The following is an 18,308-nucleotide window of genomic DNA, read 5'->3' on the forward strand; positions in this document are numbered from 1 at the left end:
CATTCAGAATGGGACTCTATAATGACCCAGCCTTCCTGCTCAGGTTTTTCTTGCAGGTCATCACATTCTACTTGTAATAAATTTTCTGTGCAATTAAATATTATTATGCATCTGCCTTCTAATTTAGTGTCCATCTTTTGACTTTGACACTGAGACTATATAAATGATGAATTGTGCTCTCTGACTATTTAAACAAAATAAAGGACCCTGCAGTGTCTTCTTCCTCCAAGACCCTTCTTCTTAGATGTTCCTAAAGGACAGTACAGTGCAGGACAGGGTGTATTTGCAAAGAGGAAGGGGACAATAATCCCAGCCCAGCAGCACTGCCAGGGAGCAGCAGGGCTTGGTCTTTGCAGAGCTGCTCTCTTGCCACTCCCACACTGTCCTCCTGAGCCCCTTTCTCGCTGTAAGGCCTGAGTGCTCTCTGAGCACAGTCCTGGGGGGTGGAAGCCCTTGGAGCACAGGCAGGGACAGGCCCTGGGAACTTGTGAAGCAGAGCTGGGTTCCCTTCCAGCATCTCCAGGATGCTGTGGGATCTTCTGAGGCCACTGCATGGACTGGGTCACTTCTTCTGTGACCTTGCTCCAGGGCTGGAACTCTCCTGCAGTGACACCATGACACTCCTGCTCTCTGCTTTCCAGGTTTCATTTTCAGATCCAGTCTTCCCCTCCTGTTCACAGGGACATCCTGGGAGTGCTTCAGAGTTGCCATCCTGGGGCAGCTCCTGCCCAGCGTGGGCAGGCACAAGGTCTCTCCACCTGCTCCTCTCACCTCCCCAGTGCCACTGTTTTCTGCAGCCTCCTCATCCTTGCCCAGCACAGCCCTCCTGGCACAGTTGGACACAGCCCTTGTTCTACCCCCTCCTCAGGCACCTGCCCAACCCCCTCAGCTCCAGCCTGAGGGCCAGAAACCTTCAGGGCAGGGAGGCACTGGGGAAAATGCTGAGGAAACCTTTCAGCTGCACTCAAATCCAATTGGAGGGGTTGGCCTCAAGGAAGAAATCTCTTCCAATTCTCCAGAACCACCAGGACAACCTGTGTTGTGTCCTGGGCACTCCTCTGGAAGTGTGGGATATAGAAAAGGTTTTGGTGTCAGGGATATTGAGAAGGCTGGGCAGTGTCACTGGGAGACCTCTCCCAAACCCTTGGAAAGGCCAGAGCCATCCCAGAGCTTCCTGGGGCCTTGGCAAAGGCAGACATGGAACCAGTCTGCAAACAGGGCAGCAAGGAGGGTTGGCAGAGCAGGGAAGGGGATTCGGCAAGTCCTCCTGCAGCCACTGCCAGGCATGGGAAGGACAAGGCAGGGATTGCAGAACCCCTGTGGGAGGGAAAAGAAAGGGATGTTTTGTGCCCAGACTTTATCAAGGCCCTTGATGTGTTCTCCTGTCATCTCCTTATGGCCAGAATGGGGAGAGCTGGACTGAAGAAGTGGAAGATGTGGTGGGTGGGAAGTTGGCTGAATGAAGAGTGTCAAATAAAATCCATGGTACAAAGTCCTCTTGGCAGCAACTTCCTGGTGAAATCCCTCAGTGAGCAGCCCTTGAACACCACTGGAGAACATCTTTATTATCTCTCTGTGCAATGGGACAAAATGCATTTTCAAGTCCTTTGTGGATGATGCCAAAGTTCAGGGAGCCCTTGAGCAACCTGTACTGGTTTAAAGACACATATTGGGGAGGGAACTCCAATAAAATGAATTCACTCTCCTTTTACTCCCCACCAATACAGGGAGACAAAATACAAGGAGATATAAGTGAAAAAAATAGCAATTGACTGACAATATAGCAGCAAAAACAGCAATACCAATAGAACAGTTCAAAGCAACAACAGAGAGAGAAATTGTCTACTGTCACCCCCCTGCCCCAATTCCCTTTTGTAAACAGACAAAACCAGGGATCAACATGTGCCTCCCTTCTCCCTTTTCCCCCGAATGAACAAAGAACAAAAATTAAACCATGGGAAAGAGGGGGCAAAGCAAAATCTGGGAAACTCTCTGGTCTAAGTTGTGCTGCCCAAGAACACGCTGACTCCAGAGGTGTCCAAGCGGGGCAGAGCCGGCGACTCCGGTCCGTGCGGCGGCGGGGGGGAGGCAGCGGCTCTGCTTGATTCCATGGAGTTCTGGGGAGGCACAGTGGGCCCTTGGTTCCAGGAGGCTCTATGTCCCAGGGTTCCTTTTGTTCCAAAGAGACTCCACATGTCACAATGGCCCCTTGGTTCCATGAGATTCCACAGTGTCCCTGCATTCCTTTGGTTCCATGAGGCCCTGCAGTGTCACGGTGCCACTTGATTCCGTGACGTTACAAAGAATCAGAATGGCCCCTTGATTTAAGGCCAACTGCACATGGGGCTGCCTTAGGGGGAGTGTGGGCACCCAGACAAGGGAGTTGTCACCCCCCTGGACTCAGCCCTGGGGTCACCACATCTGGACTGGTCTGTCTGTCTGTGAGGTTCCCCATTCTGGAGGAATGAGGAAGAATTGGAGAGGGCCTAGGGGAGATCTGACAGGATGGAACTTTTCTCCATATTGGAAATAGAATGAAATCTCCACAAAGAGTAGCATTCAAAGTTCAGACTGAAGGTGAAGAAAAAGAAATATCACTCAATAGGGACCCTTGTGCTGCAAGAGGTCACCCAGAGGGAGTCAGGATCAGCCCATGGCTTTGTGTTCCAGGGAACAGCCAGAGCTGGTGCAGAGCCATCAGGGAGGGTCTGGAAATGCTGCTGGGAGGGGGTGGGAAAGCGGGAGGGGGTGGGAAAGCAGGAGGGGTGTGTGCAGCCTGCAAGGCCAGAGCAGCAGCAGGGCCAGGGCAGGACAGCCTGCAGGAGAGATGGCCAAGGGCTCTGGCAGGGCTGCAAGGCCCAAAGGCACCCAGGCCTTTGTCCCCTTGCCTCTGGCAGCTGCCTCTGCCACTCAGGCCACCACAAGCCACTTTCCTGGCAGGTTCTGCCCTTGGTTTCTGCCTCGCCCCTCCCTCAGGAGCCTGGCAGGGGTTGCCCAGTTTTGGGCCTTTGTTGTTCCTCCCCCTCCCGTCCCAGTGCCCCCCAAACAGCCCTGAGCCAGCCGGGAGGGACAGGATCTGCTGGGCCAGGGCCTGGGGCTCAGGCCTTGGCCTTTGTGCTCCACAAAACCAAGGCAGGCTTTGCTCAGCATTGCAGGGGCCTGCCCAGAGCCTTTGTCTGCCTGCACTCCTGGCCTCCAAGGAGCTGCTCCAAGGAGTCCCTGGGGAGGCTTTGGCAGTGCCTGCCCTCAGTGGGGCCCAGCAATGCTTCAAGGCACTTGGACTTTGGCTTCTGACTTCTTCAGCAGCTGCTTCAATCTTCTCTCAGCACCTCAGGATCATGGGCTGGGCTGCAAACACACCGTGGGGCTCATTAAATTCCAGAAATCCCTCATGATCTCTTTGTTTTCCTTTAATTGTCTTCAAAGCAATTTCAAAACAAGTCTTCAGAGTTTGTGCTTTTTTTGTTTTAATTCAATTATGGATATTTTTTAGTTCAGAGGAGAGGTGATAGAGGTGTTCTCCAAGTGATCTTGATGCTGAGTGTCTCCTCAGGAGATCCACACTGACCCTGGATGATCAACCTTGCTCCTCACCCCCCAATCTTACCAGTTCTGACATGGCCCATCTTGGACTGACAGCTGATGCAGCTCCAAACACACTGTGGGACTCATTAAAACACTGACAAACAAATTATTTTTCTTTCTTTAATTGTCTTCAAGACATCAACAACTAGTTGGAGTTGTTTTGTAGTTTAGCTAAGGAGGAAGATTTTAAAGTGGACATCACAAAAAATATATATTTTTATGAAAGAGAATGATTTACACAGGGCCTTGGGATGCAAGAGGGTCAGGGTGCAAAGGATTCAGACACAAAGATAAGGGGGCAAAAGAGTTTAGTAGCACTTAATCATTGACCACTTGAGCAGTTTTCAAGTGATTCAATAGCATTTGCCACACTTTTAACAGTGACTGAATTATAGATTCACAAGAACAATATTCCCACCACAGTCAATTCACACCCACACCCAGGCAGAGATGTGTGGACACATCAATTGCTGGGGGTGGAAAGGTCCCTCTCCCAAATTCTCCTTGTTGTCAGGGAAACACTCCCCCAAATCCCTTTGTGTTTCCCACCAGACAAGGGTCCCAGCTGGAGGAGTGTTTGTTGAGGGGGATCAGAATTGTCCTGGGCACCAGCGAGGGTCTTTGGAGTGTCACAAACTGGAGGGTTCCTGAGCTGGGAGAGGCTGCCAGAGGTGTCCCACTGAGAGGGAGGTGCTGGGGAGCTGCCAGGGCCTCCCTCAGCCCCGCTGGTTGTGGGCTGCCAAGGTGACTGGCTTTAGTTATCTGCTGAATTTCCATCCTGGTGTCAGGAATGACTGGAGTTTCCAAACTATTTGGGAATTGGATCCAAACTGTTCCATTTGGGTTCTGATTCAGTCAGGGAATGTTCCAAGGTTTTCAGGAGATGACTCCTTATCCTGTGTTCCCCAACTGCTCTTACACTCATCCAAGTCAGCTGGATGATTTCTTGACAATGTGTCCCAAGGGGCGGCACCTCCGATGCCATAGAAACCTCTCCCCTGGATTAGGAAACCTTTGGAATTCAGGAGCTGTTCCAGTGGAGCATGACAATGAACAGCAATTTCCCTAAAGCCCAGAGCCCAGCAGAACAAAGCCAGGCCCCATCAGTGTCAGAGCAAAGGTCCCCCATCCCTGTGTCCCTGTGGCCGCTGAGGCGGCAGCGCAGGCCCGAGGCGGTGCCGGGTCCCGGTGCAGCCGGGGCAGAGCGGCGGCTGCGCGAGCGGCAACCCCGGCGGTGAGTGCGGCAGCCCCGTGGGAGCGGCGGCTCCGGGCACAGACGCCGGCGGCAGCCGCTGTGGCTCGTGGAACCGAGTGGCCATTGGGACACTGCAGGGCCTGCTGGAATCCAGGGGCCGGTGGGACACTGGGGAGCCTCTTGGAGCCAAGGGAACCCTGGGATATTTTGGAACATCGTGGACTCAAGGAACCATTGTGACACTGCAGGGCATCATGGAACCAAAGGAACCGTCAGAGTTTTTGCAACCTCATGGAATCAAGGGGCTGTTTCTGGCAAGATGCTCTGCTGTGATAATACCTAAAAATTGGTCAGAGAATGCAAACAATGCACACTCTCTGTGGTGAGTTACTGCTGGTGTCAAGGTGCTGTTTTTAATGTTGAATTATGCTAAATCCAAAATGCTTCATGAAACTTCAAACATACACCCTGCTTTCTGAAGCAGGATTTGACAGATAAGCTGCTCCCTGGTCTGCAAATATGTCTGGCAGTCAAACCCTTGATAACTGTAAAAGCCCCGTCCAACTGTCATGGGGCAGATTCTTCCACAGACTTCCTTGAAGTGTGTGGAGCTTCTGCCATGAAGCAGGGACAGCTCTTCATTGTCACTGCCCAGGGGTTAAGTAAAAGAGAGAGAACTACCCCGTGTTGTTATGGGGTGAGTTACCTTAATCTCTGCTTCAGGATTGTTTCTTTTTGCTGGCTTTGATCCAATTGCTATAATAGAATAACTTTGATAGACTGCACTGTCCTATCTTACACTATACCTCTAAAAGTTTTTGGCTTTTATACTGTGCAGGAAATAATTCTGATTGAGGTCCTTCATCTGTTCACTTGTCTGATCATTTATCTGTTCATTTGTCATAATAAATAATTAATTTTATTGAAATATTTCTGATTTGCCATCACTAAAACCTGCAGGACAAAGTGATTGAATCACACCTCTAGAATTCCTTCAGTTGAAACCAAAATCTGAGCCTGAGATTGGATCCAGCCACAGCCAGGCTCCTCTCTGAGAAGGAATTTAGAAAGCAAGGGGGTCCTTTCTGCACCTCGTAGCTCAACGAGACGGCTTCTGCCATCAACTTTGTCTAAGCCTTCCACCCCCCAGCCCCAAGCCGTGACACATGGGCATGTCTTGTGCATGCAGTGCAAACATGGGCTCCTGAGCTGGTCACTTATGTCCCTCCTTGGAGGGAAGAACAAGCCCAATGGCCTGGGGTGAGAGGCCAGTGCTGGGAGCGGCGCTGGCTGTGCCAGGGCACTGCTGGGTGCCCCCACCCTGAGCACTCCCCCCCTTGTGCTGGTCACTGCTGTTTTCCTCTGCAGGGCGTTGTGTTGGGCACATCCTGGAGAGCAAAGTGGAAAGCAGATGGAAGCTTTGAGGCCCTGGCCTGAGGAGATGCCCCTGCAGGATGGCAGTGCTGCTGCAGAGGTCAGCTCTGTGCCAGCAGTGCCCGTGGCTGTCCCTGCCTGCAGTCCCTGGACAGTCCTGCAGCAGGACTGGGACCGACTGCCAGAGCACTGAGGCCTCCAACAACACAGGGCTCTGCAGGACAGTGTGGAAGGGAAGGGAGAGGAGGCCAGGCAGGAGAAGGGCTGCTGCTCCCTGGCAGTGCTGCTCTGCTGGGACTCTTTTCTGGCCCAGCTCTGCACAGAGGCCCCGACCCTGCAGCTGCAGAGAAGTCAGAGAGGAAAGATGTCAGGCAAACAAGTCATTGCAGAGTTCTTTATTTGGTTGAAGCACACAGTGAGTACAATTCCCAATTTGTACAGCCTCTGGGCCAGGCTAGAAAGGCAAACACTGAATTGAAAATGGTGTTTATATAGATATACTTTTTTACATATATCTTTATATATATAAAGATTTTATGGTGTGAACAAATTCTCACAAAAATAACACCCCTACCAGGAGTAAAAACATAGAGAAGATATGGTGGACCTTTAATGAAGTCCATAAAAGGATTGGCCTTTAATGAGGTACATAACATGGAGAAGAAGGAGAGTTTATTGCTTCTGAAAAACACTCAGTTATCAGTTTCCTCAGGGCATCCTTGAGCTCCTGGTTCCTCAGGCTGTAGATGCAGGGGTTCAGTGTTGGAGACACCACTGAGTACATGAGTGACACAATAAGATCCAGGGATGGGGAGGAGATGGAAGGGGGCTTCAGGTGGGCAAAGAATAAGGTGCTGATAAACAGGGAGACCACAGCCAGGTGAGGGAGGCACGTGGAAAAGGCTTTGTGCCGTCCCTGCTGAGAGGGGATCCTCAGCACAGCCCTGAAGATCTGCACATAGGAGAAAACAATGAAAACAAAACCACCAAATATTAGACAGGCACTAAACACAATAAGCCCAAGTTCCCTGAGGTAGCCTGAGTGTGAGCAGGAGAGCTTGAGGATGTGTGGGATTTCACAGAAGAACTGGCCCAGGGCATTGCCCTGGCACAAGGGCAGGGAAAATGTGTTGGCTGTGTGCAGCAGAGCACTGAGAAACCCAGTGGCCCAGGCAGCTGCTGCCATGTGGGCACAAGCTCTGCTGCCCAGGAGGGTCCCGTAGTGCAGGGGTTTGCAGATGGCAACGTAGCGGTCGTAGCACATGATGGTGAGGAGGGAAAACTCTGCTGAGATGAAGAAGGCAAAGAAAAAGAGTTGTGCAGCACATCCCATGTAGGAGATGGTTGTGGTGCCCCAGAGGGAATTGTGCATGGCTTTGGGGACAGTGGTGCAGGTGCAGCCCAGGTCTGTGAGGGAGAGGTTGAGCAGGAAGAAGCCCATGGGGGTGTGCAGGTGGTGGTCCCAGGCTACGGCGCTGAGGATGAGGCCGTTGGCCAGGAGGGCAGCCAGGGAGATGGCCAGGAAGAGCCAGAAGTGCAGGAGCTGCAGCTCCCGCCTGTCTGCGAATGCCAGGAGGAGGAACTGGGTGAGGGAGCTGCTGTTGGACATTTGCTGCCTCTGGTTATTGTTTTCTGTTGAGGAGAATAAAGACAGAACTGAATTAGGCCAGACTCAATCAGTAAAACATCTTGCATGTCTCATAGCAATTCAACATTCAGGGCCTCTTTTCAGGAAGATCTCTCTGCATCCCTCTCCCTGAGCTCTGGGTTTTGCTGGCTGAAGGGGGCACTGAGAGCAGGGACCCTGGAATGGGCTTCCAAGGAATCCTTCTTGCTGTGCAGTGAGAGGCAACTTGGAGCACAGGGTGACCTCCAATTAAATGCACTTGTGATGCATCAAAGTGTTTCCAGAACTGCTGGTCACAGTTTGCCCAAGGGCAGAACAGAGGGAGGGGATTTGGGGGACTTGATTTTATTCCAGTTCCTCTTGCCAGAAGTGAGTTTGGATGGTTGAAATCTCTGACATTTCTGATGTGCTCCAAGGGAAATCTTGTGAGTCCTGAGAGGCAAAGGGATGGTCTCTTGGTGCAGAGACAAGAGCTGGCCATCTTTGCTGTTCACAGCTGCCCCTGGCTGGCAGCTTGGAGCTGAAGAGGGATGGCCCTTAGGAATTCCCTTAAAAAAGAAACAAGGCACTTCTGGGAGCAGAGGAATCCTGGTTCAAAGAGCACATTGACAGAATCCTTGCCTTTCCTCAGGATGCCTGATTAGGATCTCATCTTACTCCTTCCAGACTGCCTCACAGAGGGACCATTGCAGCTCCCAAGTACAGCTGCCCAGAGCATTTCCATGGATTTAGCACTGAGAAGTTTTCTCCATGGGGATCCTGTGCAGCACAGAGATCCTATGGCAGAGCTGTGCCCTTCTGGAGGGCACCTGCAGCCCTGCAGGACACCCAGGCAAACAGCTGAAGACCCTGAAGGTGCCTGGAGGGCACTTGGGCACTTGGCTCCCACAGACACATCCCCACAGCAGCACCCAAAGGGTTTGTGTCTGGACAGGAATCTGCCCCCCCAAACCCCACAGTGGCTCAGAAAAGCCACTGGTGAGAACAAGGAGAGCCCAGGCAGCAGGGGATGGCAGGGAAATGCCACAGTGCTGCTGCCAAGGGAGGAGGGACACAGAGAGACAGCTGGAAATCAGGGCCTGTCCTTGCCTGGGCTCTGGCTGCTGCAGGGCAATGCACAGCCCAGCCCCCGTGGGCCTGAGGGCACAGGCTCTGCTTAGGCTGGGAAAGGAGCCCAGGCAGGAGCTGCTCAGGGAAGGGGTCTGTGCCACAGGGACAGCAGGGAGGGGCCCCCATCCCCCTGCCCAGCCCTTGTGGCAGCAGCTCCCTCTCCCTGCCTGCCTGTCTCTGGGTGAGGAGCTGTTCCTGCCAGCAGCCCCTGCCTGTGCCCAGCTCAGCTCCCTGCCAGTGCTGCCAGAGCCATCCCCAGCCCAGTGCCCAGGGGCAGCTCTGCCTGGGCAGGGGCTGCAGAGCAGATCCCAGACAGCCTGCGGTGGCTGGGAAGGGGGAGGTGTTCTGGGGGGATGTGCTTCCTGAGAAGGGCCCTGGAAATGGAGGAGGTGGAGCTGAAGCTGTGAGGAGCCCTGAGCCTGCAGCTGAAGGGCCCTGCCCAGCCCTGCCCTGCCCGGAGGGGTCACTCCTTCCACCCACCCCTTCTCCCTGCAGGGCCGTGGCAGCTCCTTGGCCGGGCTGAGAGCTGACCCTGGCAGGCAGCAGAGTCCCTGCCCCAGCACACAGAGCCCTGGGGGGCAGGACCCTGCTCTGCCCCACAGCCCTGGGCACCCCTGGCTGCACCCCCACCTTCCCACCCCACAGCCAGCCCTGGCACAGGGAACCTTCTGGCCCTGGGCCTCTGAGGGGGCAGCAGCAAGTCCTGCTCTGCAGCAGCTTCTCCTGCTGCACCCCAGCAAATCCAGCAGAGCCATCCTGACAGCTCCTGCCACTGCTGCCATTTGGCAGCTGGGAGAGGCACTTGCAGGAACTCACCTGCACTGCTCTGCAGCCACAGCCTGACCGTGGCAAAGGGCTGGCAAGGTTCCTGCCCTGAGCAGCTCTGCCCTGTCCTCCCACCCAGGATCCCTTGAACCTCCTGCTCCCTTCTCCTCTCTGCCCTTGCTGCCTGCAGCTCCTGCCCTGCTCTGCCATATGGCCACTTCCCCTGCACTGCAGCAACTGGGAGAGTCCTGCTGAAAGATCCTGGAAGCTGTGGGATGTGCCAGCTTTAGGAGATGCCTCCAGGAAGGCAAGCTGAACTTTCCTACAGCCAGAGAATTCTTCCTTCAAATCCTGGGAAGGTTTCTCCCATAGTGAGAGCTCAGTCACCTCCCAGCCCAGGCTGCCTCTCATCTCTCTGCCTTCTCTCCTGTGCCCTGGGTGCTGCAGGCAGTGCCCTCAGCCCAGCTGGGCTGTGCAGAGGAGCTGCTCACCAGCAGAGCTGTCTCTTTGAAGCTCTTCTTGCTTGCCAGGAGCTCCCTGTGTGCCAGGAGCCCGGCCCAGCTCAGCAGCACAGCAACAGCCCCAGGCAGCCCTTTCTCTGCCCCTCTGGGCTCCCTCCAGCTGTCCCTGGGGCTCCAGGGGAACCTGCTGGCACACAACTGAAGGAAATAATGATGTGCCTTCTCTCAGCTGGGCACAGACACTTCTTTCAGCACTGTCATTTCTCCAACAGACACAGAGTTAAGTCCAAGAGTCCCCTTTTCATGTCCCATCATTAGACAGGAAACCCAGACAGTGCCCAGGAGGGATCTCCTTCACCTGCACTGAGGGAAGGGACTCAGCTGAGTCAACAGAGGTGTCTCCTTGTGGCTCTGCAGACCTGGGGCCAGAAGGACACTCAGCTCCCTCCACAACCCCCATGGGCTGGGATTCCTCCTGCCCCAGCTCAGTGGGCCCAAAACAGGCCCCTGCAGGTGACTCCTTGTCCCAGCTCCCATGGCAATGAATGAAGACCAAAGCCAGGAGTGACCTGCTGGGACACAAAGCCCTGGTTCCTTCTGAGGGGCCAGAGGTGACTGAGATTCCTGCTGGGAACTGCAGGCTCCAATGGAGCAGTTCCTAGGGACAGGGCAGCAGCTGTGGGATCTTCTTGGAGGCTGCTGGGGCATTGCTTTGGCCAACTTCAGTGGCAGAAGGGGCCCACATGTAGGACAGGGGAACCTGTCACTGTTCCTTCTGTCCAGGGCAGCCCCTAGAGGTGTTCAGGTGACCAAATGGAGTCAGGTGGCACAGGGAGAGAGGTCTCTCTCCTGTTCTTTATCAGGGTATTTTCTATATGTCCTCAGAGTACAATGGCCATTGTCTCCTGGACATCCCTTCACTACTAAACCTAATTCAGGGCAGCAGAGCCTGGATTGAACAGCCAAAGAGGGGCCTGTAGTGCCAGGGGAGGTGCCAGGGCTCTGCAGCACAAGTGCAGCAGCTGCCATGGACAGCACAGGGCCTGTGCAGGAACCCCATCCCCATTCCCAGCAGTTGTGGGACAGGCACCACCCAGGGCTTCTCAGACACATTGGGGGCCTTTGGGGCAGGGAGTGAATCCCAGCCCTGCAGGGACACAAAGGCTGTCCCTTCTCTGCCCAGCCAAGGCCGGGCCAGGCACGAGTCCAAAGCACATCAGCCCAGGCTGTCCACACTTGTTCCCTCCCTCTGCTGGCTCTGCTCTCCCCCAGCATTTCAGCAGCATGTGCTGATCTCCTCAGGGATCAGGCCTGGGATTTTCCCCCTGGGCCTGAGTCCCAGCACGTCCACCCCCAAGGCCATTGTCAGCAAAGCCTCTGCACAGCCCAGCTCTCGGGGCTTTCAGAGCAGCTTTCCCCACTGCAAGTCTGTTCTTACCCCGGTGCCCCCGCTGAGGGGCTGCAGCCAGACAGGCCCCAATGCCCTGTGTGTGGGGCACAGGCAGGAGGAGCTGCAGCCCCAAGTCTCTCTTCATTCCACTTGCAGGCAATAACAGCCCAGGCCTGCTGAGACAGTTCCCAGGTTGCAGGGCTGTGATGGGTTGGGAGAGAAGGCCAAGGAGACACAGGAGAGAAAGAGCAGGAGAGAGGTGTCCTCAGCGGGAAGGAGCTTCTTGGACCTGTGGAGCTGCTCTAGGGGATGAACAACTTGGGTGAACTTTTTTGGTTGAGGGTGAGAGGAGAGAGTGGTTTGGTTGACCTTGTGGAGTGAGACAAAGATCCCATTCAAGTTGGCTTTGATAACCCTGGAATTCACTGGAAAGGCACCATGACAGGATGCAAAGAGTCCCAGAGGTTTCTGCAGAGTCTTGGTCAAGACAGCCCTTGGCACACAGGCCTTTAGAGCACAGCTGGCAGGTTGGTGGACAACAGGGAGGGTCATCTGCATCTGCTTCTCTCCAAGAGGAACCAAGAGGTTCCCTTAGAAACTAACCATAGCAATAGGAATGTATGCTGGTTGCCATGGTAACTGACTATAGCAATGGAAATGTATGCTGGTTGCCATGATAACTGACTATAGCAATGGAAATGTATGCTGGTTGCCATGGTAACCAACCATAGCAATGAGAATGTATGATGGTTACCATGGTAACTGACCATGGGAACAGCAATGTATGATGGTTACCATGGTAACAGACTGTACCAAAGGGAAATATGATGGTTGCCATGGTAACTGACCGTAGCAATTTGAATGTATGATGGTTACAATGGTAAACGACCGTAGCAGTGGGAAGTATGATGGTTACCATGGTAACTGACTGTAGAAATGGGAATTTATGCTGGTTTCCATGGTAACCGACCATAGCAGTAAGAATGCATGATGGTTGCCATGGTAAGTGACTGTAGAAAGAAAAATGTGTGCTCGTTGCCATGGTAACCAACCATAGCAATGGGAGTGTATGATGGTTGCCATGGTAACCGATCATAGCAACAGCAATCTATGATGGTTGCCACAGTAACTGACCATAGCAATGGGACTCTATGATGGTTTCCATGGTAACTGACCTTTGCAGTGGGAAATATGTGATGCTTGCCATGGTAACTGACCATAGCAATAAGACTGTATGATGGTTGCCATGGTAACTGACTGTACCAGCGGGAAGTATTATGGTTCCTGTGGTAACTGACCGTAGCAATGAAAATGTATGCTGGTTGCCATGGTAACCAACCATAGCAATAAGAATGTATGATGTTTGCCATGGTAACTGACCCTAGCAACTGGAATGAATGATGGTTGCCATGGTAACAGACCAAAGCAATGGAAATGTGTGATGGTTACCATGGTAACTGACTGCAGCAAGGAGAATGTGTGATGTTTGCCATGGTAAGTGACCCTAGCAACTGGAATGAATGATGGTTACCATGGTAACCAACTATGGCAATGGGAATGTATGCTGTTTGCCATGGTATCTGACCGTAACAGTGGGAAGTATGATGGTTGCCATGGTAACTGACCATAGGAACGACAATGTATGCTGGTTACCATGGTAACGGACTGTTCCAGTGGAAAGTATGTTGGTTGCCATGGTAACTGACTGTAGCAAGGGGAATGCGTGATGTTTGCTATGGTAACTGACCCTAGCAACTGGAATGAATGATGGTTGCCATGGTAACAGACCATAGCAATGGGAATGTATGCTGTTTGCCATGGTATCTGACCGTAGCAGTGGGAAGTATGATGTTTGCAATGGTAACTGACTGTAGCAACGGGAATGAATGATGGTTGCCATGGTAACTGACTATAGAAAAGGCAATGTATACTGGTTGCCATGGTAACGGACTGTACCAGTGGAAAGTATGTTGGTTGCCATGGTAACTGACTGTAGCAATGGGAATGTATGGTGTTTTCTGTGGGAACTGACCGTAGCAACGGGAATGTATGTTAGTTGCCATGGTAAACGACTATAGCGACGTGATTGTATGATGGTGGCCATGGTAACCTGCTGTAGCAATGGGAATATATGGTGGTTCTTATAGTAACTGACCATGGGAATGGGAATGTATGCTGGTTGCCATAGTAACTGACCATAGCAGTGGGAACTATGATGATTGCCACGGTAACTGACCATAGGAATGGGAATGAATGATGCAATGTAGCATGTAGCAATGGGAATGTATGATGTTGACATGGTAACTGGCAGTAGGAACGGGAATGTATGATGGTTGCCATGGTAAATGACCATAGAAACTGGAATTCAGATGGTTGCCATGCTAACTGATCATAGCAACGCCGCTGTATGATGGTTGCCATGGTAAGTGATTGTTTCAGTGGGCCATATGATGGTTGCCATGGTAACCGACCACAGCAATGGGGATGTGTGATGGTTGCCACAGTAACCGACCGTAACAGTGGGAATGTATGGTGGTTTCCGTGGTAACTGACCATAGCAACAGGAGTGTATGATGATTGCCTTGGTAACTGCCCATAGCAATGGGACTTTACAATCATTGCCTTGGTAACCGACTGTAGGAATGGGAATGTATGATGGTTTCCATGGTAACCGACCGTAGCAATTGGATTGTATGCTGGTTGCCATAGTGACCGACCGTAGCAACGCGACTGTATGATGGTTGCCATGGTAAATGACAGTAGCAATGGGACTGTATGATGGGTGCCAGGGTAACTGACCGTAGAAATGGCAATGTATGATGTTTGCTATGGTAACTGACAGTAGGAATAGGAATGTGTGATGGTTGCCATGGTAACTGACCGTACAAACAAGAATGTATGATATTTGCCATGGTAACTGACTGTAGGAACGGGAACGTGTGACAGTTGCCATGGTAACCGATTGTACCAGTGTGAAGTATGATGGTTGCTGTAGTAACTGACCGTAGAAATGGGAATGTATGATAGTTGCCAAGGTAACTGACTGTACCAATGGCAATGTATGATGGTTGCCTGACCATCATGATGGTTACCTGTATGATGGTAACTGACCATGGCAATGGGACTGTATGCTGGTTGCCATGGTAACCAACCATACCAATGGGAATGTATGATCGTTGCCACGGTAACTGACTGTAGGAATGGGAATGTGTGATGGTTGCCATGGTAACTGACCTTAGCAATGGGAATGTATGGTAGTTGCTGTGGTAACTGACCGTGGCAATGAGAATATATGCTGTTTGCCATGGTAACTGACCATAACAGTGGGAATGTGTGGTGGTTGCCACAGTAAATGACTGTAGCAATTATGGTTGCCATGGTAACCGACCACAGCAATGACAATGTATTATGGTTGCCATGGTAACTGACTGTGGCAATGGGAATGTATTCTATTTGCCATGGTAACTGACCATAGTAATGGGAATGCATGCTGGTTGTCATGGCAACTGTGATTTACTTAGGCTTTGAGCATGATATTTTCATCTGCAAAAACATTAGTGAGTGTCCAGAAATCTCTCAAGATGGACTTTAAATGTCTCAAGCACATGAGCACTAGAGAGGGGCTAAGGAGCTGTGGCCTCAATGGTGTGGAGACTGAGGACAGTACAGGACAGCCCTGAGAGGGCTTGAAGGGAGGATTTAGAGATGGTGGATCCTTTTGTCAGAGCAGAAAAGAGCATGAGAAAGAAAGAATTAATGCCAAGTGCAGCTGGGGAGGTCCTGAGTGGACATGAGGAAAAAGGAATTTCACTCCATGGAAAACACTGGGCTGGAACAGGACACCCAGGAGGAGTCTGGATGAGCCCAAGGCTTTGTGTGTGCAGGAAGAGCCAGGGAGGACGCAGAGATGTCAGTGCAGGAAGGTGCCAGCCAGGTGGGGCAGCCGGGGGGATGACGACAGCCTGCAGGGAAAGGGGCAGGGCATGGACACCGTAGGACAGCCTGGGCTGGAGAGGAGACAGGGAGGGGGAGAAGCTGAAAGGCCCTGACACAGCCACCTTCTGCAGGCCTTTGGCCATGGCTGCTGTCTGTGCCCCTGATGCCAGGAGGAGGGGAGTGGCCCTTGCAGCCCTGGGGCCTCATGGCCTCCTTGTCCCTGCTCAGCAGCCTGGCAGGTGCCACCCCATGGTCCTGCCCTTGGCATTGCACATCCCACATCCCAGTGCCCCAGGAAGAGCCCTGAGGAATGAGGCAGGATGTCCCTTTCTGGGCGCTGAGGGTCAGGCCTTGGTCCTCTGGATTAAGAAAACAAGTCAAGGTTTATTCAGCATCAGAGCCACCTTTCCCTTGCTTGTCCATCCTTGTCATCACTGTCTGCAGTTTTCTGCTCTAACTGGAACCTGGGGACACGTTCTCAGTTGTGTCCCTCAGTGAGACTCATTAGCACTACAAGAAATTTTGTGTTTCAATCTAACTTTGACTTCTTGAAAAGTTGTTTGAACTTATTCTCAGGGACTGAGTCTCATGTAAACAACACCAAACCCCCTGGAGGGTCATGAAATGCCTGGGGCTGTTGCTGTGCTGCTGAGCTGGGCTGGGCTCCTGGCACACAGGGAGCTCCTGGCAAGCAAGAAGAGCTTCAAAGAGACAGCTCTGCCCAGGAGCAGCTCCTCTGCACAGCCCAGCAGGGCTGAGGGCACTGCCTGCAGCACCGAGGGGAAGGGAGCGAGGCAGGAAAAGGTTAAAGGGAATCAGGATTGGAAAGACAGTGCACTGAACCTTCAGTGGGGGAGAGATTTTTCACAGCCTCTCCATGGTAAGTCTGTGCACGCAGGACAATGTTGCTTGTGTGCCTGGAGGAATCTCCCAAAGCTGGCACATTCACAGCCTGGAGGATCTTTTAGGAGGACTCCCACAGTTTCTCTGTTGCAGAGGAGCAGGAGGAGCTCCAGGGCAGGGCTTCTTTGTGGCACCATCAGAGGGACAGGGCAGGATGGCTCCTTCCAGGGACAGTTGCAGGGTGTGAAGGGGGGGTGTAGCCAGGGGTGCCCAGGGCTGTCCTGCAGAGCAGGATCCTGCAGCCCAGAGGGCTCTTTGCCAGGGCAGGGGATCTGTCACTGCTGGGGTCACCTCTCACTCTTCCTGGGGAGCTCCCACAGCACTGTGGAGTGAAGCTGTGGGTGGAAGGAGTGACTCTTGGCAGGGCAGGACAGGTTTCTTCTGCTGTTGAGAGGATGCTGGTTGGGCAAGGGCTGCTCGGAGCTCCAACTCATGGCCAGGGCATTTTGATGCAACTTTTCATGAGCACCTTCAGGGCCAGATTTTCCTGCTTGAGTCTCTGCTTTCATCAATCTGTGCTTCTACTTTTCTTTCAACCTGGTAGGAATGGAAACTCAGCTGGACAGTTAAGAGCAAGGGCTGAGACTCTTAAACCATCATGCTGATGTTTCCTGAGACCCTCAGCCAGTGCCCTCACCCTCACCAGCCTCCAGATCCAGCCAGCAGCACCTTCCCACTCCCCCCAGGCTTGGGCTGAGCTCTTCTTTAATCCCTGCACAGCCCGAGCAGCTGCAGGGCTGAGCTGTGCATTCAGGGGCTGAGCTGGGCTCTGGGAGCACTGGCAGGGAAGGACCACTGGGCCCAAGGACCAGCTCCCAGCTGGGACAGCTCCAGGCAGCAGAGACACGGGCAGGGAGGGAGGGAATGCTGAGGGCAGCCCTGCTGCAGGGCAGATGTGGCACCTCCCGGCCCTGCCCTGCAGTGCAGACCCCTTCCCTGAGCAGCACAGCTCTTGTGTCCCCTCCCAGCCAGCACAGCCCTCAGCCCGGGGGCTCTGGGCCCTCAGGCACCTCCTGGGCAGGCAGAGCAGCACGAGGGATGGAGGGCACCTCTGCTGCCCTGGGCCCATTTGCTGCTGAGCAGGGCCTGAGGGGACTGTCCTGCCCTGGGGCTGTCTGGGAGGGGCTGTGCAGGGCTGGGAAGGGAAAGCCTTTCCTCAGGGCCCGGCTGTCTCTCTCCTTGCCTTGCTCAGGTGCCCCTGCTATTGCTGACAGGCTCTCTGGGAATGGCAGGTTGAGCTGCAGAGTCAGGCCCAGCCCCTGGGGCTCCTCCTGTGCAGGGCTGAGCACAGCAAGGAGGTGTCCCAGCTCTCTGTGTCCCGGGGGGCTCTGGGCTCTGGGAGGCTGGGAATGAGCTGACTCTCCCTGACTTTGGGAAAGGGGGGAGATAATTTCTCTGCCATGGGTCCCTCTGCTCTCCAGGGGAACACAGGAGTGTAACTTTGAGCTGTGTCTCAAAAAGGTGCCAGTGCAGGGCAGCTGGCACAGGACAGAGGGACAGAGCAGCTCCCCTCACTCTGCACTAGGCCTCAGACAATCCTCCTGCCTCACAGACCTCTCTGTTCTCCCGGAGTGCAGCAGAATCTCTCCCTCTGCCTTCTGCCATCCCCCTGCCTGCACCCTGGCAGTGCTGTTGCTGACAAGCTGCTGTGCCTTAGGAGCAGATTCTTTGTCAAAGTTCACCCCCCAGCACTGGCCCTGCCCTTACTGTTCCTGTGCACTGACTGGGGGGAGCAGGGCTGACTGCCCAGTGTCCTGCAGGCTGAGGTCCTGCTGCTCACAGAGCACTTGGCCAGCAGCAATCAGGGCTCCAGCAACCAGGGGAAGGAAGGTCACCTGGACATGGTCAAAGGGGAAGTGCTGAGGAGCAGGGATGGGCCTCTGAGAAAGGGCTTTTCTCAGAGAAGTCTGCCCTGCACAGTCACTGTCCTTTCCTCCTTGAACAGGTCCCCATGTCCAGAGG

At 53.4% G+C, this 18,308-nt stretch overlaps 1 protein-coding gene across 1 annotated transcript; it reads right to left on the minus strand.

Moving 5' to 3' along the window:
- Positions 1-6,791: 6,791 nt before the first annotated feature.
- Positions 6,792-7,766, minus strand: LOC114001877 (olfactory receptor 14J1-like). Its single transcript, XM_027747417.2, has one exon. It carries the CDS (start codon positions 7,761-7,763, stop codon positions 6,792-6,794), a length of 972 nt encoding a protein of 323 aa, XP_027603218.2. The 5' UTR covers positions 7,764-7,766.
- Between the last annotated feature and the right edge of the window lie 10,542 nt (positions 7,767-18,308).

The sequence above is a fragment of the Pipra filicauda genome, unplaced genomic scaffold (assembly GCF_003945595.2).
Source record: "Pipra filicauda isolate LSUMZ 115617 unplaced genomic scaffold, ASM394559v2 scaffold792_size85764_pilon, whole genome shotgun sequence".
In the NCBI taxonomy this organism is placed as follows: domain Eukaryota; kingdom Metazoa; phylum Chordata; class Aves; order Passeriformes; family Pipridae; genus Pipra; species Pipra filicauda.